This window comes from Rhamphochromis longiceps, linkage group LG3, assembly GCF_057381845.1.
Source record: "Rhamphochromis longiceps isolate RC_006_pf linkage group LG3, R_longiceps_female_GT1.1, whole genome shotgun sequence".
NCBI classification, from domain to species: domain Eukaryota; kingdom Metazoa; phylum Chordata; class Actinopteri; order Cichliformes; family Cichlidae; genus Rhamphochromis; species Rhamphochromis longiceps.
Window position 1 is genome coordinate 50,829,483 of NC_140559.1, and position 27,500 is coordinate 50,856,982.

At 47.4% G+C, this 27,500-nt stretch overlaps 1 protein-coding gene across 6 annotated transcripts in view; it reads right to left on the reverse strand.

Moving 5' to 3' along the window:
- ppargc1a (peroxisome proliferator-activated receptor gamma, coactivator 1 alpha) overlaps positions 1-27,500 on the reverse strand; it is a 36,712-nt gene that overhangs the window by 1,707 nt on the left and 7,505 nt on the right. For 3 of the 6 annotated variants that reach the window (XM_085400243.1, XM_085400245.1, XM_085400241.1), the window contains exons 3-13: positions 17,633-17,827; positions 16,447-16,563; positions 13,909-15,268; positions 12,896-12,941; positions 12,620-12,693; positions 7,273-8,497; positions 5,500-5,592; positions 4,477-4,597; positions 2,587-2,708; positions 2,106-2,257; positions 1-113 (exon numbers count right to left, since the gene is read on the reverse strand). The exon at positions 1-113 is cut by the window's left edge and continues 1,707 nt beyond it. In XM_085400243.1, the coding sequence (XP_085256369.1) occupies positions 10-113; positions 2,106-2,257; positions 2,587-2,708; positions 4,477-4,597; positions 5,500-5,592; positions 7,273-8,497; positions 12,620-12,693; positions 12,896-12,941; positions 13,909-15,268; positions 16,447-16,563; positions 17,633-17,827 (3,609 nt within the window). In that variant the 3' untranslated portion in view covers positions 1-9. The remainder of the gene's footprint in view (positions 114-2,105; positions 2,258-2,586; positions 2,709-4,476; positions 4,598-5,499; positions 5,593-7,272; positions 8,498-12,619; positions 12,694-12,895; positions 12,942-13,908; positions 15,269-16,446; positions 16,564-17,632; positions 17,828-27,500) is intronic. The other 3 variants (XM_085400247.1, XM_085400246.1, XM_085400242.1) reach the window with 3 other exon arrangements.

Here is a 27,500-nt window from a genome sequence, read left to right on the forward strand (position 1 = left end):
CTGAACAGGTTACCTTTTCAGGCTGTGCTGGGCCTCCCTCAGCAAACTGTCAAAATCCATGGAGTCGTACTTGCTTTTTGTGGAGGCTGGATCGAAGTCGTCTGAATGGGAGTCTGGAAATGGAGCAACAAGGTTGTGCGTTTAGCGTGAGGCGGAGCTGCATTTCTTAGAAGTCGCACATAAAACAACAGGGTTCACCTTTGTGTTCTCAGAAGTGTTTGCAGTGAGGGCTCTGGGAATATTCTGCACTTACGGTCACGTGCGGCTCTAAAGTTAAACCGATAGTTTCTATGCTTCCTGCGTTTTAGCAACAGACCAACAGGAATCACGGCGCAAGGACAGAATGCTCTGCTTTTCTATATTTTTTACACAAAGACAGCAGATGTGTCCGTCCATCTCTCATAGCTCCTGTTTTTCTCGATCAACCTGATAATACATAAAGAGCATCTTATCTGTGCCAACAGACAGCTTCACAAATGGGGCCCCCCCAAAGGACTCGGCAGCACACACCTAGTGCTTTGAGAAATGGGAATGACCGTGGCAGCTGGGAGACGCCGGTTTGATCTAATGCAATGGCCAAGGGCTGGATTGTGTCACGCTGCACACCTTGAGGGATGAAAAATACCCCGCTGCTCTACTTAAAACTAATGGACAGTGTCTCTGAAAAGAAAAAAAAAAGACGAGAAGATGGGAAGAGGTTTGGATACCTCGCTATTAAAAGATTCTCCCTTCCTCTCAATCTCTTATCTCGTGCTATCAATATGGGGGCTGACCAAAATAGCCCATTCCTGACAAAGAGGTTGTCGAATGAAGGCCTTTCCATTCCAGCAGGCTGATTAGTCAATCTCAGTATAATGTCTAACCTCAAGGCTTCAGGATTAGCAACTGTTTCTCTGTGTGCCATGCACTCTTTTAAAAGGCTAACGGCTTCAAGAGCGTGCTTTGAAGAAGTAGAGTAACCGCCTCATTTAATGGGAAAATTGCTCTTTTTCTCTTAAAATGACCCGCTGACCCTCTCGTAGCGTCGCATTTTACATTTCTGACCTCACATATTGCTTCCAGAGCAGTCAATACTCATCTTTCATGTTGTCTCCGAGTGGAGCAGATGATCTTTTGTGTTTGTGCAGTACTTAAAATAATGGGGCACATGCTACTTAAGTCCCAACGCTGCTTCGCTTCTCAATTGTCACCACCTTTTATCAAAGTGCATTTCTTTCCTTTTTCCACATGTCAGAAGCGGGGCATCACACCAGAAGAAGAAGAAAAAAGCCTCGATTTCACAGATAAGCTTGCATTATTTATCAAATGCGTCACTGCGGTTCGGGTTTCTGATTGAGATTCACGTGTCGGGCCAGTATAGAAGCTAAGCATGTTTACTCTGAGGAATAACTTATGTTGAATGAGTTCTGCTGTACTGCAGCTACATCCTCCACACTCTCAGCAAAGGCAGCAGCAGATAAGCGCAGACAGAAGTAGCTGGTAGGTAGGCAGAGAGCTGCTGAGGCGGCCCCTCCCCCCAATGTAAATTATTGGCCCCTAAGTGCCACATCAAGGATCTACCTCGTTTCAGCACCACAACAGCTGGCAGCAGATGGACTTTAAAGGGAGTGGAGGGGGTGGGGAGGTTGTGGGATTTCACCTTGCTCCCACTTTCTTCTTCTTTGTCTTTTTTTCTTGTCATTCTTCTACAACATCTCGCTCCTACTAATTTCATCTAGCCCTGACTTGTCTTATTAATGAGATTCCCACACATACGTGAAAACACACAAGATCTGCTTTTAAGCTCAACAAAGTAAAAGCAAGCATCTCACGTGCACATGAGTAATGGAGTCTGCCTCGTTTTGCTTCAGATACCGAGGCTACTCGTCGGCATGTTCACAGCCCGACCTCTGAACTCTCTTTGCAATCTCGAGGCGGGAACGCCTGGGCACATTCTGGGCTGTAGGAATTGCTATCAGCGCCGAGATGGGTACGTTTTGATCTGGAAGCGTCACTCAAGGCTTATTCGCCTTCCCTCCCCACGTCCCGCTGACAGTCTTGCGTGCATGCAAATGTACAGCACGACCGCAGGGGGCTGATGGAAAGAACAACAAAGCTGCACTCACCCAAGTCTGTGTAATGTGATTTGCAGAACTGCTTTTGTCCGCCGAAGCACAGCTCGAACTGGGGCTCGTTTGACCTGCGTAAGGTGTGTCCATTCTCAAGGGCGGCAAAGGCGTCACAAGTGTAGCGGTACGTGATGAAGCCAAAATTGTCCCTGGTCAGGAATAGAAAATAAACACGTCAGAGTGTTGCTGTGGGGCAACAATGACTCAACGAGGGTGGGGGCCTTGTCGGTCATGACCATCGTTCTATTTATATGCAAAAGACAATCAATAAAGGTGCGTCTTTCAGGCTCCACGGGCCTAAATGCAGATGAATCGGGAGACGCTCTCAGATTGCAAAAGCTCTGTATTTGTCACCGGCCTCTGCTGTAAGTTCAGCAGTTACCTTAGACCCCCCCCACCCCCCACAGTGTGCTAAAACAACACTAAAGCCAAGATAGGACACAGATGCACACAAAGACAGAACATCCTGAGGCCTTACCCATCGTCCCTCAAATTCACTGCGCATTCCTCTATTTCACCAAAGAGTTCAAAGCGGCGCTTCAGCTCCGTCCGGGTGCAGTCGGACCTCAGTCGCCCCACGTACACCACTCGTCTCTCCTCCTGCTCGTTAAGAGGACAGACAGCGCAGAGGGAAAGAGATTAAAAGGGGGAGTCTTGTTTTTCCTTTCCCCCTTCTCCTTTCTTCACCGAGCACCTAATGAATTGGTCTTGATCACTCCTGTGGATACTGCCGGCGACTTTGGGGGGCCCCCCCTGTTTTTGTCCCTCTTTTCCATCTGTCTGTTGTGTTCCCTCTGTGATTGGTTCAGCCTGCTTCCTCTTATCTGATTGAGTTGCAGTTTGGAAGCGCCTTCAATCTGCCTTGGCACTACAATTCCTCTTTCTCTCTGCAACTCATCAAGCAGAGGCAGAGCGATTTTTATCAAATGATGCCATGTCTTAAGTTTGGGGCTGCTTCTTCCTTTTTGTGAAGTCTAAAAATAAAGCAGTGGGAGTGACTCAGCTATATATCACAGAAGCCTGCTTCTTTCTTTCTGTTTTTCTTTCCAGCTTTCGGGAGTCCAACTCACAATACACAGCAAACTTGGCGATGTTCCCTAAATGAGAGGCCTGTTAATATTGTAAGGTTATTCATATCCAAGAGAGAGGAAGCATAAAGAGCAGCAGCAGAGCGCCTCGGGGCAAAAAAAATAAACCTGCTCCCTGAACCTCAGAGGACGTGAGGGTCATAGTGGAATAATTCAGGAACAAACTGCGCCAGGCTGGCTTTTGAGTATTTTAATTGCAGCTGCTAATCATATAATACAGTTGAGGCCCGAGGCTATCGTGTATGACTGGTATTATTTATTTATTCATTCATTTACTTGCCATTACTGGGCAAGTCCATTGAGGCCTGTTGGAATTCTGAAAGCTGTCTTCGGGGCAGTAGTGACACGTATGGAAATCGGATGCCTGGCGCTAAACTCAAAGTTCACCTTTGCTCATTTGAGCTGCAGCTGAGGAAAGCAAGTAAAGATTAACCACGTGCGGCTGTCCTGTGCTTGGTCCCCTCTTTAATGTTGCACACTGTTTGGAGGCTAAAAATGTAGAGCGTAGTTGCTGACGGCTGATAAACAAGGCGGCCTTGGCGTGCCCGTCCCTTTGACAGCTCGAGCTTTACCGCTGGGAATCTTTCGTCTCTCCATCGCCGAGATCGTTCGAATTACTGCGCCACCTAACGTGTGCTTTATCAACGGGTGGTAGCAGCGCCATCCCGCTGGAAACCCGAGTAATTTCACACTGAGACAAGGAGAGCGGAGATAAGGGTGGAGAAACGTGATGTTCACTGAATCTGCATGATTTTTCTTTAAAGTAGATACAGGAAAAAGAAGAGATTGGAGTGGAATTAGTGGCTATTTCCTTCTTTTTATTTAAAATTAAAGATCCTCTCCTTTTTTTTTTTTTTTTGCTCTCTTAGTTTTCATCTATTTTAACACTTTTGCCCCTGTGGTGTGATTAATAAGAGTCGACAGTGTTTCCAGACGGGAGACGTTAAAAATACACAACCCAGAGATAAAGAGGAAGGGCCTGTCGCCTGAATCATTCAGGAACTCACTTTGTATGTATTCTTTCAGCACGCACACACACAGGGAGGGAGACGCACTGTGGCACATGGCACCGGGCTGGAGGGCTGTGTCATCCCAAGTAATCTGTGCATGTCTGTGGGAGGTTTTTGTGCGTTGTGCCACAGCAGTGATTACATGTGGTCTTTTATCAGCTTTGTTGCAGGAAGACCCAAAGTCAAGCATCAAACCCCACCCCCACCCCTTTCCCCCTCAAAAAAAAAGCTACAGAGGGAATGTGATGGTAGTTGTGTCAGCTGACTCACAATAGCTTTCTGCCTTTGTCTCTCTCGCTGCTCGGCCCTCTCGAACTCCTGCTTCTCGTAGTCCCGGCGGTACTCCTCCCTCTTCAGCCTCTCGTGCTGGTACTCCTCGTAGCTGTCATACCTGTGGAGACGAGGACATATTGCGAGATCACTCCCTCATCCTCTAAATTCGCCCTTCCCGTTGATGCTTATGAAGAACAATCACCAATATTTGCCGCGAGGGCTGCAAAGAGAAGGAGACGGACACGTTAATAAGATGTCTTTTTTGCCACCGCCACGATTGCGAAGCCCGCGAGTGAGGCCCGCGGGAGTGCCGGCGAGCAGCGCAGTCGGGGAGCTGAGCAGCTGCAACTGTCAGCACAACTTCACATGTCATTACTTTCTGCTTAGTTAGGGCTTCATCAAGAAGGAAAGTGCAACTTTCTCCCCCAGCCTGGAACAGTACGAGACATATCCGTTAAGTTTTCGACTGATGAGCGACTCTTGGGCTTGTCGGGTGTCATTAGGCGCGTGGTTGCCAAATCAGCTCGGAGCACTGGGATGGTGTCAGTCTGTCTCTCTGTCTCTGTTTCAGCACAGCGTGAGTACATCTCTGCATATGAAATGGTCCCCTCTGCAGTGGCTCATGCAAAACTACAGAGGCAGTAAGTTGAATAAGTGGCATTATACAGCTGGGAGCGTCAGCTCACGGGTGCGGCACGAACGCGCATCAGTGTGATTCTTTTGTCACTCGTCTAATAAAACACGATCAATTAAACATATTTGCCCTGCATGTTTGTCACCTCCCCCCCCCATCCCCCAACCCGTTGGGACAGGATGTGGAAAGGCATTCACAAAGAACTCAAAGGATTTCTGAGCGGTGACAGCAAAAAGTGGTGTTGTGCTTTCATGCACGCCATTAAGAAATCTTAAGAAGAAAAAACACACAGAAAAACCAAACATTTGTCGTGACCCGAAGTGTGTAACTAAAAGTTTTAAGCACATGACAAATTGAAGGTTAAATGATTCATTTAAAACAATCACCTTGGCCTGCGGCTCAGAGGAGATCGAGGCTGGGGGTGGGGGCTCTTGTGATTCCTGGAACGAAAAGCATTCAAATCTGTGCTGTGACGAGACCTGAAGGGAAAAATAAAGTTAAAAGTCACTTTTTTTGCAAAAACAAAGGAAACGCGTTCATACTGTTGCAAACGTGTGACATTTGGTTAATTTGCTTTTGGCTTTAAGAACTAAATTAACCTCTTAGATATGCACAGGGCCCATTAGTCTGCATTAAAGAGCATCGTCTCCTCTCCTTGTGCTGACCTAACACAACCCTCGGAAAATGTGCTTGATTTGCTGCAGGATTTTTATACGCATCTGCGCTAGCATACGTGCACGTGCTATCTATGTTGTATGAAGACGTGGTCAATACTTATGGCCTTAGTGGCCTCACTGTAGAGCTAGTTCCCCTACACTGCTCGAGCTTCTGATGCTTAAATATTTAAGTGCTGCTGAAGAAGGAAGACCTGAATAATGGAAGGAGAGAAGTTTGGGAAGCTCAGTGTAGCAAAGGAATGCCAGTTTGGAAAGATCAAGGATCTTATGCTGCGAAATCTTAAAACAGTGAGGAGGGATTTAGAGAATTATTTCCCTGAAATTCTGTTTATCTTCTCCTGCGTGGAGCTATAACAAGCTTACTGCTCTGTCACGTTCAAACTCCAATCCCTATGCAGCGTTTTCAGAAAGCTTGTCAGTGTCAGATTTTGATGCAACGCCTTGAGACTATTACTGTATAATTTGTGAGCGAGAGCGAAGAACAAGGGCCCGAATAGAATAAAGTGATTCTATTGGCTCCGCGGAGTAAACTGACCTTTCAGTAATCATGCAAACAAACTGAGTCACAGCGGTGGAGTCGTACACTGGGAGTCACTCAATGAGCCGCTCCTGACAAACTGAATTTATTCACATCCCTCTCGGTTACTCCAGTTTGCCTCTGTTCTTTCACCAAAAGAACCCAACCAGAATCCCCCTCGGCTCTGATCAAAGGGAAGCATGGGAAATGTAGTTCTCCCAGAAAGCTATGATGATAGGAGTCTTTTTTAGAGAGGGGTTTGGAGACTATATTCCCACAGACTGGTTCTCGCTTTCATCTCTGGGGATGTAAAAGACGAGGGTTTGCCACTCAGTAAAAACAACAGCTGCCGCTTAAAACAATAGCCCGAGCATCAAACAAAAAACGGGAGCATGCAAGGGAGTGAGTGAGAAGGGGTGGGTGGGTGAGAGTGTTAGAAAGACACTCAAATAAAACTCCCTGCCTAGAGATGAAAACTCACACTGTTCAAAAGTCCAGTGCCTCTGGCACCTTTCATGTTCTGTTTTTTTTCTCTTTTGTCCTTTGTCTGTTAGTTTAGGGGGGGACCATTCAACTAATCTTTTTCCCCCATTGTCAGCTCAGATCTAAGTGTCACCTGGCATAAAGGCATCATCTGAGTCGTGTAACAACTGCAATATGGTTAGAATCTATTCCATCACAGAATAGCAGGAGGTGAAGAAACATCCTAAAAAGGCCAGGTCACGGTCTATCAGAGGCAGTTTTTTAAATATTCCTGAGTCAAAATCACATGCAGAAAGGGAGAGTTGAAGGGCGTGACCATGTTGTTTTAAAAATGGGCATACAAGGTGGTGTAAACATTTCTGAGAAGTGGTTTCCTGCTTGCTATGAGTCCTGTTTAAACTGCATAACTTTGAGGTGGAGCAGCCAAGTGAAAGAACAAAAAAGGGAGAAGGGGGAGTCTGGGGAAGAGACCGATAACTTACCAGGAGGACGGGCGTCTGTCGGGTGAGCTGGAGAGAGAGCGCCTGCGGTATCGTGAAGAGGAGCTGCGGGACCCAGACTGGGAACGGGAACGAGAGCGGGACCCGCTGCCGGCCCAGCAGGAAGGTCTGCTGGGTGACAGGAGCAGGGAGGAAGGTGGAGAGACAGAGCCTCGTGAAGGGGAGCAGCTGGATGGTGGGGAAGAAGAGGGAGAGCAGGGGGCGCAGTCAAAGAGTAGATCCAGAGGGGTGCCCTCCCATGGAAAGAGGAATCGACTTTCACGGCTCTCGTCCAGCTCTAGTTCGTCGTGAAAGGCCAGAAACCCCGGGTGAAGGTAGCTGGAGGCAGGCAGCCTCTGGGGGTAGCAGTCATTCTCTCCCCCCTCGAGGGACTGAGGAGCTGTAGCATTGTTCGTTTTGCTGCTTGATTCTTTCTCCTGGCTACCCGGGCTGTAGAGGGCTTGCAAAGGGTAGCCAAAGTGCTTGTTAAGTTCTGCTCGGATTTCCTGGTCGCACAGGAGCTTTCGGCTGGTGGCGCAAAGATTGTGTTGGTCCCTGTCAATAGTGGCCTCTTGTGAGGGGATCTGAGCGGTTTGTGTGAGGGCGTGCTCCCCTAACCCCCGAACCTGGCCCGCCTCTCCATCCACAGACCCAAAATTCTGCTGTTTAGCCAAAAAACCAGGTGAAGCTGATGATGGAGGAAATGATGAAGATGACGGTGGCATGGCTGAATCCTTAAATTCCACATGCCTGCTCTCCACTTTGCCTTCAGCAGGCACTGGAGCATCAGTGGCACCTGAGGTGAATGTCATTTTCACAGCTGTGGTTGTGGTAACAGTGGCTGAGCCCCCATCCTTCTTATTACCAGCTGTTGCCTGGCAATAGTCATGGTCGCTGTAGTTACGGGGCGTTGCCCGCTTAGTGTTGCCGGTGCTGCGATACTCCTCAAGGCCGCCCCCCACTGCGTGTTGAGTGACGGAGTAAGGGAGGGTGGTGGTTGCTTTGCTCAGTTGGGCGTAAAGCTCAGTCTGTTCAGGACCCTTCCTGGTGGGGCCCCTGCCTGAGGCACCTGGGGCCGGGGCCAGAGCGCCGGGGCCCAACTCACTCAGCCTGGCTCTTTTGCATGCCAAGGCCGAGGAGGAACATGAAGACAACTTGGTTTTGAGAGATGCTTTGAAAGGATTCTCTTGACTGGCTTTGTGTGGGGGCGTGGTAGGTGGTGTCAAACCTGCGAGGGGAGGAAGAGACACAGGTTGGGTTGGGAACAGTAAAATGAAAATGGAATCATAACGCAAACCTCCCCACCTAGCCCCTCCCTCCTCTGCCTCCTCGCCCACACTCCTCTATAAACTCCCGGGTCAGTTTATGGACAGTGGACACAGATACATGGCTGATTAAAATATTCACTTTCCCTCGGCCTAATCCTATTTTATTGCAATCTTGACAGATTAATGTAATGCTTGGTGTAACTTGATATGGCTGCACTGTAATACGGATGACTTGCCATTCTCTACCTCGCTGACCTTGAAAAGATCCCTTTTCGTGGAAAAAGAAAAAAGAAAAAAATATAACCCCGGAAAGGACAAACGTAATGCATCTGATAGCAGGCAGGAAAAAAATTAAAGTGAATGTATCATATCCCTGCCCGCTTCATAGAAACGTCTGGTTTCATTCCGATGAATTGGTCGCCGTCCCGCGCCAAGACCCTTTTGCATGTGTGTGTGTGTAGTCTCAAAGAACAATTGTGTGTGTGACGCAGGGCATGTTTAAAGATTAGCCAGCACCATCCACATTTTCTGTAAGAAGAGAACTGGATGTCACCGCTCTTAATGTTGCCTTAGCAAGCCTGGTGGTGGATCACTGGAAGCACTGGGAATAGGTTAACATTCCTTTCAGATGGCATGTCCCTATTGGATGTGCCCCCCGCCTACTCTTGCTTCCCTCTCCCTCACAGATTTACAACCAGACAGATGGCAGTTATATGGGAAGTCCTGAGATGAGCCCACTTTATAGCATTGTTAATGCACTCACACAAACAGCCGACACCATTACTCTCGTTCTCCCCTTTCCTCCTCTTCCTCGTCGATCGCCCCCTTTTCGCTTTAGTTCGAGTCTGCCGTTCCGCCCTGTTCTCTCTTCCCGTCTGCCACCTTCCACCAGATCAATCTCTCCTTCTCTGTCTCCCTGCATCTTTTCCTGTTTTTATCTTCCGCAGAACAAATGTGCCCACACACGCAGGCACACTCATCGCTAACAGACTCTCACTGGAGTCAAACTCAGGCACTTTGAAACACCTACGCTCTCCCCTCTTCTTTGCCATTCTTATAATGCAGATCATTCTTCCCTTGCTGGCGAATTGCACCAAATGACAGCTATTAGTATCAAATCCCGTGTTAGGATGTGCACCGGAAAGACAGCCTGGCAACGAGCGTGTGGGATCGCAAAACATAAATGTGCATGTTTCGGCTGTGTTTGGAAGGCCTGATCCACCAGCTTATCATCCTACTTATTATCTGGATGTGCCTATAAGTAGGACTGCAAGCGCCCACTCCCCTTCCTCCCTTCCTTTCCTTCTCCCTTCTCGCTCTCCTCTGTCTCGTTCTCTCGCTCACTTCCCCCCAATCCTCTTCCCCAGTCATGATAGCGAGACAGACATATATTTGCATTATGCCAATTAAATGAGCTTTGGAAATGAGAAAGGAGAGACGCAGAGAGGGAGAGTGGATGCTACACAATGCCTGAAGAACTTCTGTTTCACCAATCAAACGCCATCTGTCCAAAACAACGTACGCACGGGGTCATAAACTAGGAGCCATTAGCGATAGGCGGAAATAAATCAGAATTAGATAAAAATGTGCCTCTCAGTCAAACTTGCTAGTGATGGATGATCTGCAGGTGTGAGCACCAATCATGCGGGGCCCGGAGAGAAAGCAGTGGCGCAGCGATCGAGGCAGAAAGAGGCAAGGTTTTGGGATTTTTGGTTTTTTTTTTTATAGTTCTATTTTCTCGTCCAGCTGCAAATTGTGAAGGGACCTCGGAGCGAACAACAACTCCAGGCTTAAAGAGTTGATCCGGCAGTAAGCTAGGCAAATAACAACACACAGACCACCTCTGTGTCATGAGATACAGTAATTAAAGACAACACAGCAGTACAGGATAAATCTATTAGCTTGATAGAGATTAGGTCTGAACAGTCAGATCCCGGGGGGGTGCTCACCGTACCTCTCCGAGAAGGGTCAAGAAAACATGCAGTCAAACAGTCCAAACCTCGCTATTAATAACTACTAATCATCATTCGAGTAGGTACAAAGTGTACAAGTCCTCACAGTTAAATTTATCTTTCTTTTAATGAGTGGTTACTACTACTACAACTCATCAAAAAGGCATAAAGTAATAAACTACTGGAAGCAAGTCAAGGAAAATTCCACCAGCGCATGGTCGACTTGCCCTGGGAGTAGAAGGTGGGACCGCCCACCTGGTAGACTGCCATTTGATTATCAGTAACACCACCCTTTATCTCTATTGTAGTGGGATGATTCTCTAAATCTACGAAGGAACGTGTAAGTCCGAACCTAAAAGCTGACAACTCTGCTTACTGGGATCTATATCCATCTGGCTCGTACAGCGCTGAGACTCAAAAGCTAATCTCTAAGTGAGAAAGGCGCTCAGCAGCCCAGAGCTTTCTGGACTAATGACTTTCCTGCTAATATTCAATCCTACATTTTCCACAGAACGGGTTTAAGTCAGGTGAAAGGCTTTATTTGACCGTGCTTATAAAATGGATGTGTTGGAAAAGAACAGATGGCTTAGATTTGGCCACAGGTCAACAGACTCGCCCACGTGCAGTAAAAGCGGAAGAAATATTAACTGCGTTTGATTGCCACAGAGATTAAGGGGCATTGCTCTTTCCAATCTTTAGGTCTCAACAGACATCCCCCCTCTGACCCTGAAAGCTTATCTACATAAATGGGTTAAACAGCACTTCAGCCAAACTGAGAAGGACAGGGGGATACCTCTGGAGGTTTGCTTTTCCACCCCCACAGGAGCTAAGTAGAAGACAGGGGGTATTATGAGGACCATTTCCCTTGCTAGTAAATAAATAGACAAAAGGGCCAGGGCTGCTATTTTGTTTTATTGACCTTAGGTAATTAATTGTAAGAAAACGTGGTAATTACTAACATCATTGACATAAAGAGTGAAAGAAATGGATGACCTGCAATACTGCAGCTTTTCCCCTCACATTTTCATCCCTTTTGTCTTTTAAATACCAATTACATATAGTTTTTTTTTCTAATTTAGCTGAGCATAACTCAATAACACGAAAGGATGAAGTGACTGATAATGAAGAAATATCCCCAGTCTGGCAACATCTACGCAGCTGCCTGTGTCCACAGGGAATTTGAGTAAGGAAGGCGCTGATCATACAGGCAAAACTCAATTACACAGCAAAACCCAATGAAAACAGCAGCCATCTGAATTTTCCCTGCCACGTGTAGGCTAAAGCTCCTTTTACTCATACACTGCTTTCCATTTAATTTGACCATGTATGAACATGTTGGTTTCATGTATGAATGAGCCTCCTGGTCCCATTACTGCAAAGGTGATCTTTCAAGTTTGGACCTCATACACATTCACGCGTCGCTTTCACGACTGCAAAACGCCCCCCGTGAATTGCTCAGCTCAGTAAAACATGACTGTTAAGGAGAACCAGTTGAACAGCACAGGAATAAAATTAACGCGTGCGTAACAACAGCTCTCGCTCGCTGAGCCCGCGTGATTGGGGCAGGGGCAGCTTTCTCAGCAGCACCGTGCAGCGCGCGAAGACCCTGCTCTTTGCAAAGTTTTCAAACACCTGACTATACTTCACTCGTGTCCATGCGGACGTGCGCAACGATTCCTTTGCACTTCTTTGTCACTGTCGCGGTTATGTCTGAATGAGCTTTAATGCAGCCGTGACCTACGTCTAAATGACAGGATGCCATTACTTGAACAGATTGATGAAGCCAGCATAGTTGTGTATTCTGCGCCTGGAGAGGGCTTGAGTGAGCTGTCAGTCAGACAGCATTAGGATCTGGTGGAAGGAAAGGTATATTAACTCTTCACTAACAAACCAGTGGGCGTGGTAGGGGAATGGGAGGAGTTTGCTAATAGAAGCCGAGGAGATTGGAAGACCTAATCAATACTTAGGCGCATAAAATTGATCTCCTTATGTCTTCACCTTGAACTCTGAACTGTGATGGAACTATCAAGGCTCCCGAAAGGAATGAACCCATTACTTCCTACCACAGCTATAAGTACTCGGCCGGTCATTTAAAAAAAAAATTTATATTGTCAGAAAAAGTCTGCTTACCTGGGGTTCCAGCAATCTCCACACTTAATGTGCGTTCAGTGGTTTTGTTCTCAAACGGTGATCCCTTGTAGTCACTGGAAGACAAAATAAAACGTAGAACGTCTTACTTCACAGGTGAAAGTAAGACTAAAGAAAGATGTAATGGAAATGAATCACAAAAATGCCTCAGGTTGGATTCTAGTCTATATAGCTTTCTTTGATTTTGTCTTTTTTCTGTAGTTTCCATGTTGCCTTTTTTTTTGCCTAGAATAATGTGGAAAAACTTCTCACACTTACTTTGGAGACTCTGGGGTCAAAGGAAGTGGCAAGGTGGTTGGTTTGGCTGCAGAACACAAAGGAGCATGGGTAATTATTGATCTAAGTATAACACTCATGGTAGAAGAGAACAGATCCACAAGTCTGCAACAATTAATCCCAAATTGGCTCAACAAATGCAAATATTACTACGAAAAAAGAAATAAAAAAACACCCATTTCTAGTTAGAAAGCCTTACTATGGACACTATTGTACAGAGTATATCTTTTTTTAGATTGACCCCATTTAAAAAATTTATTCTCTTAGGATAGACTGTTCACTCTGTGAGGCAGGATGAAGTGATGGTACGTGTTTCACAGGTGTCTAGACACAGACACCACGCTCAAGACAACAAACAGATCGAAATGGAAAAAGACATACAGAGAGAGAGACGATGCCACAAACAAGACACATGACTGTGGGTGAGCCCCTCCCTAGACAATAAAGTCATAATCGCATGCACCAACAGCAGAGGAGGGGGGAGAAAAGAAAAACAAAAAGAAGCAAGAAAGGAGAGTCAAGGAAGCTTGTGCAGTTGCCCGAGGCTCTGGCCGGCTTGTGCTCCAGCTAAGAGAAGTGTGGCTTTAGTAGCGCGATTCTAGAGAGCAGCACCGGGGCTCTGAGTCTAAATGTACATATTCAGCACACTCAGCTCAATCAGCCAAAGATGATTCAAGGATTGGCTTTGCGAATACAAGACGTACAGTAGCAAGACATGGCTCACCCCTTTTCCCACCCCCTCCTTTGTTTTTTCAAAGACAAAAAAAAACCCCACTCATTTTTGAAAATTGAAAAGAGTGCCTCTGCGACTAGCAAAAAGCATTGGCGAGCAGGCTGTTTTGCTGTCATTGTTGTTGATGCCCTAACAATGACTTGTTAGATTCAAATTAGGACAGGGGGTTAGTCGTGAAATCAAACCGGGAAGTGGTTAGAGCAAGAGAGGGAGAAAAGAGAGCAGAGATAAGGCCAGTGGGGGGGATGCAGTTCATGATTACCTAACAATGGGTGGCCCTGGTCATCGGGGTGCTCGCTGAGTGCCTGCATGTGTGGGTGCCCTTGCCCTTGTATGATGCAGGGAGGGGTGGGCTCTGCAATGCTAGTATCTGGGAGGAGTGGGCTCGGTGGGCCCTGTGAGAGCACCGCTGCGGGGCTGCCCATGACATGGTCATCATCATCATCATCACCATCAACAACAACACCATCATTATCATCATCATCATCATGGTTAACATCCTCCCTGTAGCCCCCCTGGCTTGGCCACCCCAGATCTAGTCCAAAGGCCATGTCTAGCCCTGGATCTGGCTGGTTAACCCAGCTCTCTAGGTCAAAGGTGAGAGGTGACAACAGGGGCCTTGAATCAGGCTCCTCAGCTTGATTTACTCCCTTGTTTCTATCATCAGTGGTCCCTCTGAGCTCCTTCTCCTCCTTAACCTTAGAAAAAGCCCGGGCTGGACTCTCAGACCTCGCTGCTAATTTGCTCTTACTGCTCCGTAAAGGGGTAATGGGAGTATGCGGGAGGACACGGGCCTGATACTGAGCGGGCCTGTTTTTGGAGGTGAGCAGCTGGCTAAGTAACGGGTGCCCCGGCTTCTCGTCTCTTTTCTTTATAGTCACTGTGATGTGCCTATGTGGCGCACGGCTGGCACTGTTACTGTTGCTACGGCCTTGCCTACCAAAGCCCTCACTAGCCTGAGTGGCGCCTGCAGCCTCTCGGCAATGCTCACAGCTGTGACTCGCCTCTCGGGGAGGGAGGGAATAAGAGTGCATATACCTAATAAACCTAGCGGCAGCCAGGCGGCCCGCATCGCCTGGCGGCCTTCCTTCTTCACTGGGCGGCCCGTGCTCCAGTTTGGGGCGGGCATGGCCGCAGGCGGAGCTTCTGTGGCCAACAGGGATAGTAGCACCCTCCGACTCCTCAAACCCGTCATCGTGAGCGCAACGCTGCCACTTCCCAGCCCCAAGACCAGCCATACTACACTCGCCTCCAGCCCGGCTCTCACCTCGCTGGTGATGCTGCTGTGGCGGCTGCTGCTGCTGCTGTTGATGAGACGGCACAGCCGGCTTCTTCTTGGAGGTGGTAGAGGAAGAGGAGGAAGAGGTGGAGGAGAGGGAGGAGAACGAGGAAGTGGATGACGAGGACGGTGAAGAGGAGGAAGAAGAGGCACCGAGACCCATGCCACTCTTGTCCCTGCTACTAGCACCCCCCCAGGCGCTCTTGGCTTCGCTGGCTTTGGCGTGGAGGAGGATGTCATCGGTGGCGGTTAGGTATTTCAGCAGCTCGGTGCAGGGCCGCCTCACCGGGCGGTTCTGTTGGCTGGAGCCCCCTCTTGCTTTGCCGTTCCAGGGGCTCTCCATCTGCGGAGGGACGAGCAGAGAGAGAGCGAATGACTTAGTTAGCTCCAATAAAAAGTTTTGCACAGTGCAGCTGATCTAGTTGCGAGAAATGTTAAGTATTTTATTTGGAACAAAAACAAAAGTAGAAAAGAGACGGAGGCATGGAGAGCCTAAGAGTGTGACTCAAACAGCTCGAGCGCAGTGGTTGCCCAACTGTCTAGGAGGCGATGGTGGGAGTGCTGTCCGCCCATCATTTTAATTGCGTGGCCCCCCGAGCGCCACCGCGCCACTCTGTACGCACACCACGTCCTCCGGGAGTCCTCATTCGCTCTGCTCCAGAAACGGATGACTCAAAGACACAGTATGAAAATAGACTCTGTGAAGAAGGGTTGACGCACTGCATGTGCAAACACGGTACGCAGAGCTAACATATGTCTGCGCCGCATTCACCACACAGTGAGATACAGATGTTCTTTACATTGTGATGATTTTGTGCATGCGTTAAGGCATAACAAATGCAGATTTCAGACAGTCCTACCGAGCAAGAGAACACAATTAAGTGCTATATGCTGATATGACACTGAATGCACAGTATGCCACATTCTGGCGTGAAATCCAAACGGGCGAGAGTGAAATAATCCCATTTTTTCATTTAGCAGAATTCACAAAACCTGTGATACTTACGCTGACTAAAATTAAATCTTAATCAAACCCACCCCTATAGAAAAACACTCTCTTCAGAGCCATCTAATGAGTACATCAAGTCTGATATTTTGATCTTGTCGTCTCAAGGCATCAATCTCGCCGCAAGAGCGCCTGTCGCTGCTTTTTTTTTTTTCTTTCTTCTTTTTTCCCGTCCTCCAACAGGCACCATACCAAGGCGGATAAGTGGTGGAGCTAATGAGACAACGGTGCCGACGCCTCGCCTGGAAAGCCCAACAGCAATCAGCCTGTTTTCATTACGAGATGGCCCCCTGGGACAGTAGACTGCTAGAGCAGAAGTCTAACATCTTCTAAAGGCGGCCACCAAAACAGGCAAAAAAAAAAAAAAAAAGTGAGAAGGAGGGAGGGTGAGCAAGTAGCGAGAGAGAGCAAGAAAAGAGTGAGAGAGATAAACAAACACAAACAGGAAAAAAAGTGTGTGCACGGGAGTGAAATCAACAGCGTGTGCGTGTGTGTGTGTGTGTGTGACTCCCTACCTTGACGACGGCAGGTGGTGGTCTGATCCGGCTGGCTGCATGGTTCTGTGCCTTGCCACCTGTGTATTGATTATAGCTGAGCTGGGAGTTTGCGGGTGCCAGAAGGAGTTTCTTCAGCTGCGAATGGACCCAAACAGAACCAGAAAGGTGGGAGAGGAAGAAGGAGGAGGAGGAGGAGCGGGGAGTCAGCGTGGGTTATGCAAATGACACCTTTTAATTCAATTCGACTTTATTTAAACAGTGCCAGTTTACGGCGGCAGTCATTTCAGAGCACTTTACATTGTAAGGTAAAAGATTTACAATGGCAGCCTTTCAGTTGCTTTCATTTTTTAACTCTGCAGTTAAAAAAAAGACTTCTTTTTTTTAACTTAAGTGCATGCTACGTGACATGAAAAGTCAAGCCTCTTTTTTTTTCCAGTGCAGGTGTTTTTGTGTACACACCACTAGGCTTCTCTAATGTGATTGAATAAACACGCTCAGGCATTTGGCTAAAGGTCATTTGGAAGGGACCAGCATGGAATAAAATGGACTACAATGTCACATAACATAATGTTTTAGGTCAAAGCCTATAAGCTAGAGAAAAACCCAGATGGCACGGATGTGTGTAAAAATAACAGCACCAAGGTAGGCCGAGTTCTTATTTGTGGTGGTGGGGGTGTTTGCCAAAAGAGATGACACAGGGGGATTAGCCGAGACCCTGCTGAGAGCAGACGAGATGAGATAGATTTCCTTTTCCCCCCGACTTTCATTACGTCCCGGCTTGATTTCAGGGCCCGTGGCACTGTGTCAGCCGCAGTTGTCCCCAACCACAGCGTTCGTATCACTGAACTGGCGCCACGATAGCGCTGTTATGTAATTAGCGCTGAGCAGCAAACACACTGATCCTTTCCACTCATTTCCCTCCTACTTGCATCTGCATCCCTGCTTGCTGCGACTGCACATAAATGAACACATTGTGGCAAATACGGAGTGTGAAGTCAGGCAAACGTCACACAGACAAATGACCGCTACTGGGGTTCTGGTCTTGTTGAGAAGTCTTATCTGATGTGTGCTTTGGACTGCCAAAAACACAGCGTACGTGTGAGTACGTGCGAGACCGGAGGTCAGGTCTCGGGTATAACTCATGTCTGAACTGTAGGATGGTGCTGGTGTGAGAATCGTGATAAGGAAGAGCTGTAGCTGTTACCAGGGAAGGCTCCTCGGGCTCTGGGGTGCGCGGTGAGCCGTCGGGAGAGGAGGGACAGCTCTGGTCACTGGCATTGGTCACGTCCCCATCTGCCAGGGCCTCAAACGAAGGCAATCCGTCCTCATCCACCGGGATGCTGTCCAGGGTCTCTGTAAGCACTGCCAGCAAGTTGGCCTCATTTTCTTCATCTATCTTCTTAGGAGGGGGGGGGGGTAGAGGGGTGGAGAGGGGGGGGGGGGGTAGGGGGGTGGAGAGGGGGGAAGACAGAGACAAAAAAGAGAGGGGGGGGGGGGGAATGGGACATTTTAGTCAGAAGAAGAAGTTGCATCCCTCTTTCTTTATTTCGGGGAAGTAAAGGTGGTGGTTGGCTTTCATTGTTAATATAGAAAACATTTGTTTTTTCTCGTTTTTTTTTATTTTTATTTTTGTGCAGCAGCTGAGCTCACTGCGTTCTGGCAGCCTTTTTTACAAAAACACTAAAAACCCAAACAAAATTTGCCTCATGTGCATGTGAGTCAAGCCTGTCACTCATATTTTAAGCGAACAGCTTACTGGACCAAAATAATATCTCCCCCAAGAAACCCATTACCAACGCTGACAAGTAGCAAGTATCTGGGGGAAGACAGCAATGGGTTGGGGCAGGCTGTGGTATGGAGGGGTTTATGGTGTGTGTGTGTGTGTGTGTGTGTGTGTGTGTGTGTGTGTGTGTGGGGGTGGGTGGGGGGGGATAAAAGGAAACAATGCGCAGAAGTTCTCTTCTCTCTCTTCAGCCCACAGCTTCGAGAGTCGTCGCTTGCCGACAAGATGTTTGCGAGCGGCCCTCAGATAAGGAGAAATTACGACTCGCCAAAGCTAAATAAATCTGATTTATTTAAAATTGCTGGTGTGACAGGCTGACATTCACAATGGGAGGGAACTCAGCTTCAACACTTTGCTATAAATAAAGCTTGTTTTTGCTACTCGGACCCCTTTTTTGAAGTGCAGGAGAAGTTGTGCGCTCGCAGCTTATAAATGTGTGAGGAGTAAAGACAGAGAGATGAATGTATGGAGAAGGCCTTGAGATGGGGAGGATGAGGTGTGAGCTGCCAGCTATTGACCGGGGATAATAACGGCATGCGTGTCGGGAAAAAAAAGACAGAAAAACAAAGAAAAAGGAGAACGTATATAGATCAATGTTAAGACTGAGAGTAATGCAGCTCACTTGACAAAGGGGAGCGTGTGAGTCCATGTGAGGAACGACTGTGTCTTTTCTCTCGCTCGCTCTCTTTTGCATTGACAAGTGACGACAGGAACTTAAGGTTCCAAGGCCATAAAAACCCCACGGGGCTTCGGGACAGCAGAGAGATAAACAGCCTCATCACCCTGGGACGTTCTGTGGCCAGCCCAACAAGAGCAAATCCCTTCAAGCACACGATAGGATTCACGTGGCTCGGCGATGGCACACGGCCATCATTACGCCTCTCAGATATCCACGCTGTTCCTCAGAAAAATCCCACATGCGCACGCTTCTATCTACCCTCACTTATTTAACACAATTACACACACAGCATGGACGCCGCTGTTTTGGATCTGCCGCCGAGATAGCGGCCATTTTAATGCCTCAACCCCCACCCTCCCCTCCTCCAATTTTCATTTACAGATGACACAGATATCTTGGACGTTCACTTAGCTAGCTAACAGTGAGGAAAACGTTAATCTGATGTTTATTGAGTAGATTTTCTCCTAACAACACGAACACTCAGTCATTATTAAAAAATGATAAAGGGGACATATTTCACAGAGATAACGCGGCGTAGGCTGGGGCTGTGCTGCATTGGCAAGCACATGCTTTGCAGGAAATTGCTCTGTATGAGGTGGCGTGCTGTTTAATTACTTTCAAGAAGCTTCAAAATCCACTGTGCTGGAACCCCCGCGCTATTGAAATGCTCACCGTTTTCCAGCATCCCAAGTTATTACCTGAGCACTAAGCGGATAGGTATTAACTGCTGATAAAGCCGGAGCCTTGGCTTAACCCAAACGCACATCCTAGCATGAGAAATTAAAATTTAGGAGCAATTTCAGATGATCAAAACCGAGTCTTTAATGAACTGGCCTTCTGGTTAGGCACTCATTAACCATTCAATCAATGCTCCGTTTAAGGCGTGGCTTTATTTGCCTCGCAAGAGCGACTTTAAACCAATAAATCTATATCGGGAAGAAAGTGCATTACATTAAATGTTGGGAGAGCTGTGCAGGCTTTGTTATGTCATGGTTTGAAAGGGATTGGGGCATTTCTGCAGATTCAAATGTAGTCCTGTTTAAAAAAACACACACATACACACACAAAAAATCCTCCACCAATTGGCAGACTCCCACAGGCGCACTGTATCCCCAAAGATAACCCAGAAGGGACTCTCGTATTCTGTAAGAGGCACTTGTGAAAACCCTGAGTCGTGACGATCATGCAACAGCCACTGCTGCGGCTCTAGTGGAGGCACTCATAGGCCAAGTGGGGATTTGAGAAACTGGGGTAAAGAGCAAACCTCTGCTCTGGAGAGAGAGAGAGGATGATCTAATGCCTCTGTCCACGAGGACGAGCTTTTCCACGCCAGCTTAAAGACCACATCTGGTGCACCAGAGTCAATCTACTGGCAGCGACTCTCTGGCCACTTGTTTATTTATAAACAAAGTCTCCATGTGGGTGGACCTCAGAAGCTATGGCACCCAAAGGGGGTAACACCAGCACAACCTAGCACCTCGCTGACGGCCCGCGTCCGCTTATATTGATTACTACAGCAGCTGCTGAGAGGGAAAAGAGGACAGAAAGAACAAAGAGAGGAGAGAAAAATTGTCTCGGCGGGAGCACTTTCTCGTCCATCCCGCTTAATGGACCTCACCGAATTAAAGAGATCTTAACAATCCTGGGCTAATTGTGGGATCACAATATATTAACCCCACTCCAATTCTAAAGGGTGCCGTTTTGCAGCAGTTTTATTCCAAATGCTTCAATTAGCCATAAAACATGCTGGCAAGTGCTGGCAGAGCTTCTCTTTACCCCCCGCTCCTCCTTCACCCCAGCCTCCCCCACGCTGGAGCAAAGAAAGCCAACTTCAGTTGTTCATTATTAGGTGAGGCCCTTTTGTTATCAGACAGGCTGTCTTTGAGATTGTCCTTGCCTTTAACTCTTTTATTGAGTTCTACAGCACAGCATTATGTTCCAGGAGATACTATTCACACGGGCTGATAACGGAAGGTGAAGGTGCTGCTTTAGACAAACACTCGCTCCTGCACGCCGGGGCAAATAGCCAAATTAAAATCTGCTAATTGCTTCCCGAGGATTCCACGCTTCTTAGCGAATTTGCCAGCGATCAAATTTTAACAGGGGCAATGGATGATTTACATGTTTAAGAAGAACCTAAAAGTGTTTTGAAAGTGCCAGAATGACAAACCTGGTGGCTGAGTAACATCGGGACGGGGTTTAGACGGGCTAAACAGCCCCTCCGCAATCTTAAATTGAGAAGCAGAACACGTGACAGACACTCTGGGTGCGCGAAGATAAAATATCTCCCATAAAATGGGTCATCTAGTATTTAAAGTGCTGTTTATTCTCGCTGCCTCTTCCTGCTCTTTCTTTCTGTAAATACAAGCACGCCAACCAGTTAGCGCAGACAGAAAACGTGCTTAATAAATTGGCCACAAAATTGGGTGGTAGGGTTAAAGCTACGCCCTGACAATTTAATTGCTTTGCTCCATCTCCATCTTTGTTCTCCCCACCACCTCCAACTCTGCTCCCTTCTCTGTCAGATTTCAAAAGCGTTCCCTTGGATGAGGTTAAGCTTGACACGGGCCAGACCTAATCATGGCACAATCAGAAACTGAAGGGTGTGTGTGTGTGCAGCATGTGGGGTTGTGGTATCAAGTCATCACATCTTGACTCTGCCAAGAGAAGCAGCCTTGGATTTGATAAACAAATAATGTCATTCTGTGTTATTACCCCCGGCCCCCAGATTTCAGAGGAAATAAATCAAAGTCAGGCTTGCCGTTAAGGCGTTAGTCAGGCCTGACACGTCGGCTGGTCACACAGGCACAACATATGGCAGCGGGGAAGGAGAGAGAAAGGAGAGGCAGGGAGGGTGAGGTACAACACGGCGCGCGGTGGAGAGACAAATCATGGCAGCCACCAGAGACGTCTGGTCATTTAGCATGAGCTTACTGAGATGGAGAGAGGGTGATTATGGCCTATACGGAGCGATGAAACCATACATAACACTGTTAAGTTCCTGTGAGTGTGTGTGCGCGCGTGGCCGTCTGCGCGAGCGAGGCGGCGGTGGCACACAGTCTGATGGTGTTCCAAATCATAAAACTAAATGTTAAACCTCAATTGTGGTCAGGGCTGTGAATGTTTCACGACATGTAGCTGTGAACTGAACACTCATGTCATTTTCCATGTGACTACAAAGTCAACAGAGCATCTCGTTATTTAGAAACCATTTCCAAAGCAAATGATCCTATGAAGTAGATATGGTGGCTCTACGTGTTCTGGACACACACCCAAAAAGAAAATAAAAAAAATCATAGTACTGGTAGTATAAAATCTTTTGCTTTCTAAATGGAGACAAGCTTGTCCAGCCCCGGCACCAGGCAGCTGATTTTAGCCTTCCCCGTCCTACTTAGCTGTATTTCCATAACTGGTCTGGATAATCCTTTTTTATCGTGCACAAAGTCACTATTTTCCATTTAAACAAAAACGGCATCTCTGTAAATGAGACAGTGATGTCACAGGAGTCGACTGCTTAGATGCCAGATGCCTATCCGGGTTTAGAAGGCTACGTGAGTTATAAATCAGCGAGGAAACGGTTCGAGCCATCAATAAGGAACAGGATGTGTGTGCGCGCGCGGAGTTGATGCATCTCCAGGGAACCATTTGAGACTGTTACAGCACTATCAGATGAGTTGATGGGGGAATGAGAGAGGAAAAAGGGAAAGTGAAAAGAGGGGATATCTTTCTCTGCGTTTGTGTGTGTGTGAGACAGAGTGAGCCGAAGAGAGAAAGAGAACTCTTGTTACACTTTTTGACACAGGCCAGATCCGATTGTGACACCTACCCAAGGGATGTTAGCAGTGCTGTTCTTTCTGGTTCTGTGACGGGGGAAAAAAAATCCTTTGACTGGTAACCTTGCTGCTCAAACTCACCACCTGAACTCTGTCACACATCTGCTGAGATCAGCTGTCACATGCCTTCAGACCCGTCAAGCCCTTTCTGTCTAACTTTGGGTCACGCGGTCTCGGGGTTTGTGCCTTTTCGCAGAAGCACACGTGACCCGGAAAGATTTGCAATCTTGCAAAAAAAAAAAAAAAAAAAGCATCTCTAGAGACAATGCAAACTGCCGTTGAAACACATTATTTATGACACAACCGTAAAATAATCCAGTAACCTCTATCTAAACACGTCGTAAAACGCACGCACGCACGTCTACATATCACACATTCTCGCACAGCTAACCAAATAACAGCTCGCAGGAGGCTCCGGTCTGTCCCGGTACAGCCTCCCCATCTACAGTCCTGCCCCAAGCTGCTGTTGTTTTCCTTCTACAGCCATCCAACAGATGGTCCAAGCAACCGTTTGCTAACACCACCAAATCACACACCATCATAATGATTGGACACTCTTTTGTTTTGGCAGCTACCTCCCAATCGGCTTGGCATGTGGAAACACTGATTGCTGTGATTGCTCTGACTGTGCCTTGCTCTGACGGCCACAGCAGGAGGGAGAGCAAAACAGAGATTTGGAGCTTCAAATAAGGAATATTCAGCTAGATGCAGAGATGTGATGAGGAATGGTGCTTCTCTCTGCTTTTTTCCCCCCTTCTCTTCCTAATGGCATGCAAATAGCTATTTGCTTAAGTCAGCAGCTCTGAATGTGCACTACTAAGCAAGGGGCCTTTGAACCTACTGTTACACTGCTGATAATGTGTTGGAGGAACACAGGGAGGGGGGACAGAGTGAGCGCAGAGAGGGGCAGAAAAAAAAGAAGCAGACACAGTGTTTCCACTGTCCATCTTGCCGCTACATTTCCTGGCTGGAATGCAAATCTGTCATCGGCTGTCAAGTGCAGCTATTCATAAAACAATTACATACAAAGAGAATGCAGGCCACTTCAGTTCTGACATTTACACAGATTTGAGAACGAACCAGAGTTTGTTGTTTTTTTTCCCAAAGAAGACTCAATGTTATTATCCTCCGCTGACACCACCTTTAGACACACACGCACACACGCGCACCTTCACAATGCAGCTCCCTGACCTTTCGGGCCCTGCCGAGCCCATCGAGAGTTCGTGGCGTTTCATTTGTCATGGTAATGTCTTCCTCGGAAAGACGCCAACCCGAGGAGAACCAGGATGGAGTGGACAAGATATAGTCGTCTGCAGCGTTTTCAAACCACAAGACGCCTCGAGGTGTGCTCCTGTGTCACTATCCCGCTGAGCATCTTTGCGTGCGCGTGTTTGTACACACGACAGGGGACCCTATATCGGAAATTTATGGTAATTGAAAAAGGCCCAATCTTTCGGGAGGGGAAAAATGCAGTCAATTTGATTCCGCAGCGCAAAAAAAGGTCACCCTATTCAATTTGCACTCAATGCCATATGTGGCACGACAGGGAAACACCTGAAAGCAAACGATCTTATCGTGGCCTCGCAGGCTTCGCCACTTAACCGCCGCATAAAGCTATTTGCTGATTACTAAATAAACGCATTATCTTTCACTTTGATTTTTGCTTGTGCGCGCAAGCCGGCGCCTCGTCGCTTTTGGATTCAGGTAGAAAGCTGCCACAGCGGCGTGTGCGCCTCTTATCCGTGTCGTGACTTTGCGAGCGTGTTATCTGAGTGTTTCTTTCTTCTTCTTCTTCTTCTTCTTTTTTTTTTTGGCCTCGCACACTTTCCACTGCCGTGTGTGTGCGGGCTGCACGTCTGGTCGAGCATGTAGGGCTGCACGAGCTCTCGCATATTGGGTGAGCGGTAACAATGCGGGGGTGCGCCCATCTTTACAAGCAAAGAAATGAAGAAAACATCAAAGGAACGGTGCACGTAAGTCGATACAATCCCAACCCATCGATGTGAGGCAGGGATACGATGAGAAAGGATGAGGGGTTGGGAATGTGTGGGGGCATGAAAGCTCTCACGGTCTTTCTTTGTAGCTGCCAGCGCCGAATTCTGAGCTGAATTTCATCTTAATCTGGGATCTATTCTCTGTGGAATACTGATCATGTTGCCTTTTTGAATGGATAGGCTTTACATTTACATTTAGCCGAGCAGACCCGACACACCTGCACCCACTAGTAGAGTGCGTAACGTCTGCCAAACACAGAATGATCAATGGTCGTTGACCACTTGATGACAAGCGTCCAACACTCGAAATCCCTTCCCTATCTGCCCATCAAGTTATTATACAACAAAGCCCACAGCAATATGAAAAGAGGTTTGGCAAGCCAGTGTGTAGCCTGAAAATGGGTTTCTGGAAAGAGCTGATCAACAAGCAGACAATTTTAGAGCCGTTGACTTCCTGATGTCAACAGCACTATCATGGCAGACACATCCAGCAGATATATCCCAAATACACCACTTCACAAATTCACAAAACACATATTTTACAGTTAAATGGAGTCTGTTTTCAATGTGTTTGTGCCAAGTAATAATAATGCTTACACGTACATCGTAATTTTGAATTGAACACCTGCAACCCATAACCCCCATTCTTTTGGAGACACCCAGCCTGTTTCTACATCCATCTCTGACACAGCTAACCCCCCCGCGACTGACGTCTCCTTCTTAAGTCTCAGTCTAATCCAAATGACATTTTAATACGCTCAATTTTTGCTTTTCAAAAAGTCAAACAAAAAGCGGCGTTTTTCCCTCCGCGCTGACAAAATGTCTGCAAAAGCATCAGCTCCTACTGCAGCTACTGATTGGGCAGCAAGTGAGTCATCCAAGCATCGAGTCACTCATGCATCTGCAGAGCCTCCGAGAGCCTCTTGAACTATTTGAGGCCTGTGCAGACTTAAATGCTTCAGGAATAAGCTGGAGCTATGAGCATGCAGTGCACATAATAAAGCTCCTTTCAAATGGGGAGGGTTTTTTTTCCCTCTTTTTTTTCTCTTTTCCTCCAGCTTTTACAAACTGAGTCTCAAACAAGGGAAAACCTTCACATGTACAGTGCAAGACTGCAATAAGACACGGACAAATGCATTTACCTAAACTGTATACCAGCAACAACAAAATAGACGTTTATCAAAGAGCACTTTCTCTCATAAACACGGAAACTTGCTTTTATTTCATTACTAACCTGTCGTGCAAGTTCGTGTGGAAGTCGTGTTACAACCAGCAGAGCCTGACAGAATATGGCAGACTAACGGGGTAGAAGACTTCTACAACTGCTGGGTTTACCAGCATAAAAATATAAGCAGGCCTTTGCTGAAGACGGGCAGCAGCGTTTTGTCCAAAACTGACAGCGTTTCACCCCAAATCGAGGCGCGCACTGATTGAAGACTTGTCTCCATGCTGTTCCCCTCTTTCTCAGCATTTCTATATATATATTTTCCCCCATTCCACTCTGTTATTTTATATTGCTTTCTCATTACTGGCTAGTGCTTTCTCTCTTACCTTTGCTCATCTCTCCCTATCAGTCTGATCAGCTCATTTTATCTCTTTGCCCAGGAGGAGCCTGCACTTCCCGCCTTTGTTGCATTAGAGAAAGAGTATAAAAGCATTCCAGGAATCCCTGTTTATATATCTTCCTTCCACTCTAAAGTGTACACTGTTAAATAATACAAGGAAAGTTGGCCTTATCGCGCGGCATCAGCGTGACATGTTGCTGTGTGAGTGAGAGTATAAATCGGTGGGTGGGGGGGTGGGGATTATTGGCTTAGTGTTTTGGCCAGGTTAAAGTGAAACAGCCCTGAAAGGCTCTTAGTGAAGATTACCCCACGTACTAAAAATAGTCATTTTCACCCAGTGCACACACACGCACACAGACACAGACACAGAGACAGGAAGCAAGTGTCTAACGTGATGTGTCTGGCCAGAAAAAAAAACCCCACTATCTGATCTTAGCATTGGGCGTCTCAATTCCACAAAGACACAAACACACACATGCACACACTGAAGGCTCCGCTCTGATGAGAGAGATGGGTATCCACTTGGGGCATGGGATCAGCTGGGGCAGGAACACCAAACCATGCCTCAATCAGCAGCAGTGGCCCAGTGGGAATATGTGTTGAGTGTGTGTGAGAGAGAGATGAGGGAAGGGGGGACTAGACAGGGAAGCCAAGCAGCCACCACCAGACCCAAAGATGTTCCCTTGCTCTTTTTCCAAACATTCCCTGTGGGGACTTTATTTTGGCTATATTCACCATTCTGCTTACTATCCTTTTATTTTTTTCCCTCCTCCTTTGCTCCCATCTCCCTTCCAGCCTTTCCTTCCAGAAGCGACTGTTGGGGGGCCAGAATATTTTTGTTTAGCCACTGCTGCTCCAACTTGCCATGAGCCAGGGACAAATGCCTTGCCTTGGGAGTGAAAAGACAGAGAGCGGGAGAGAGGCGGAAAAGGGAGCCTACAGTGTTATGGGGCAGGCGGGTTGAGAGCTCTTGTTGTGGAGTGGATCTGACAGATGCTCCGAGATGACACAGGCTTGGACAACCCATGTCGGCATCTCTCTCTACTATACATCTGAGCCTATTTGTCTGTGCTCCCTCTCATTTATGTGTCTTGAAACGGAGCAGCACAGCAGAGCTGCGGGCCCAAAAGCCGCGGCTTGCCTTCAGCTCGACAGTGATGGAGGATTTCTTCCAGCAGACAGTGCAAACAATGTCTCGGCACAGTAAAACTGAAGGGA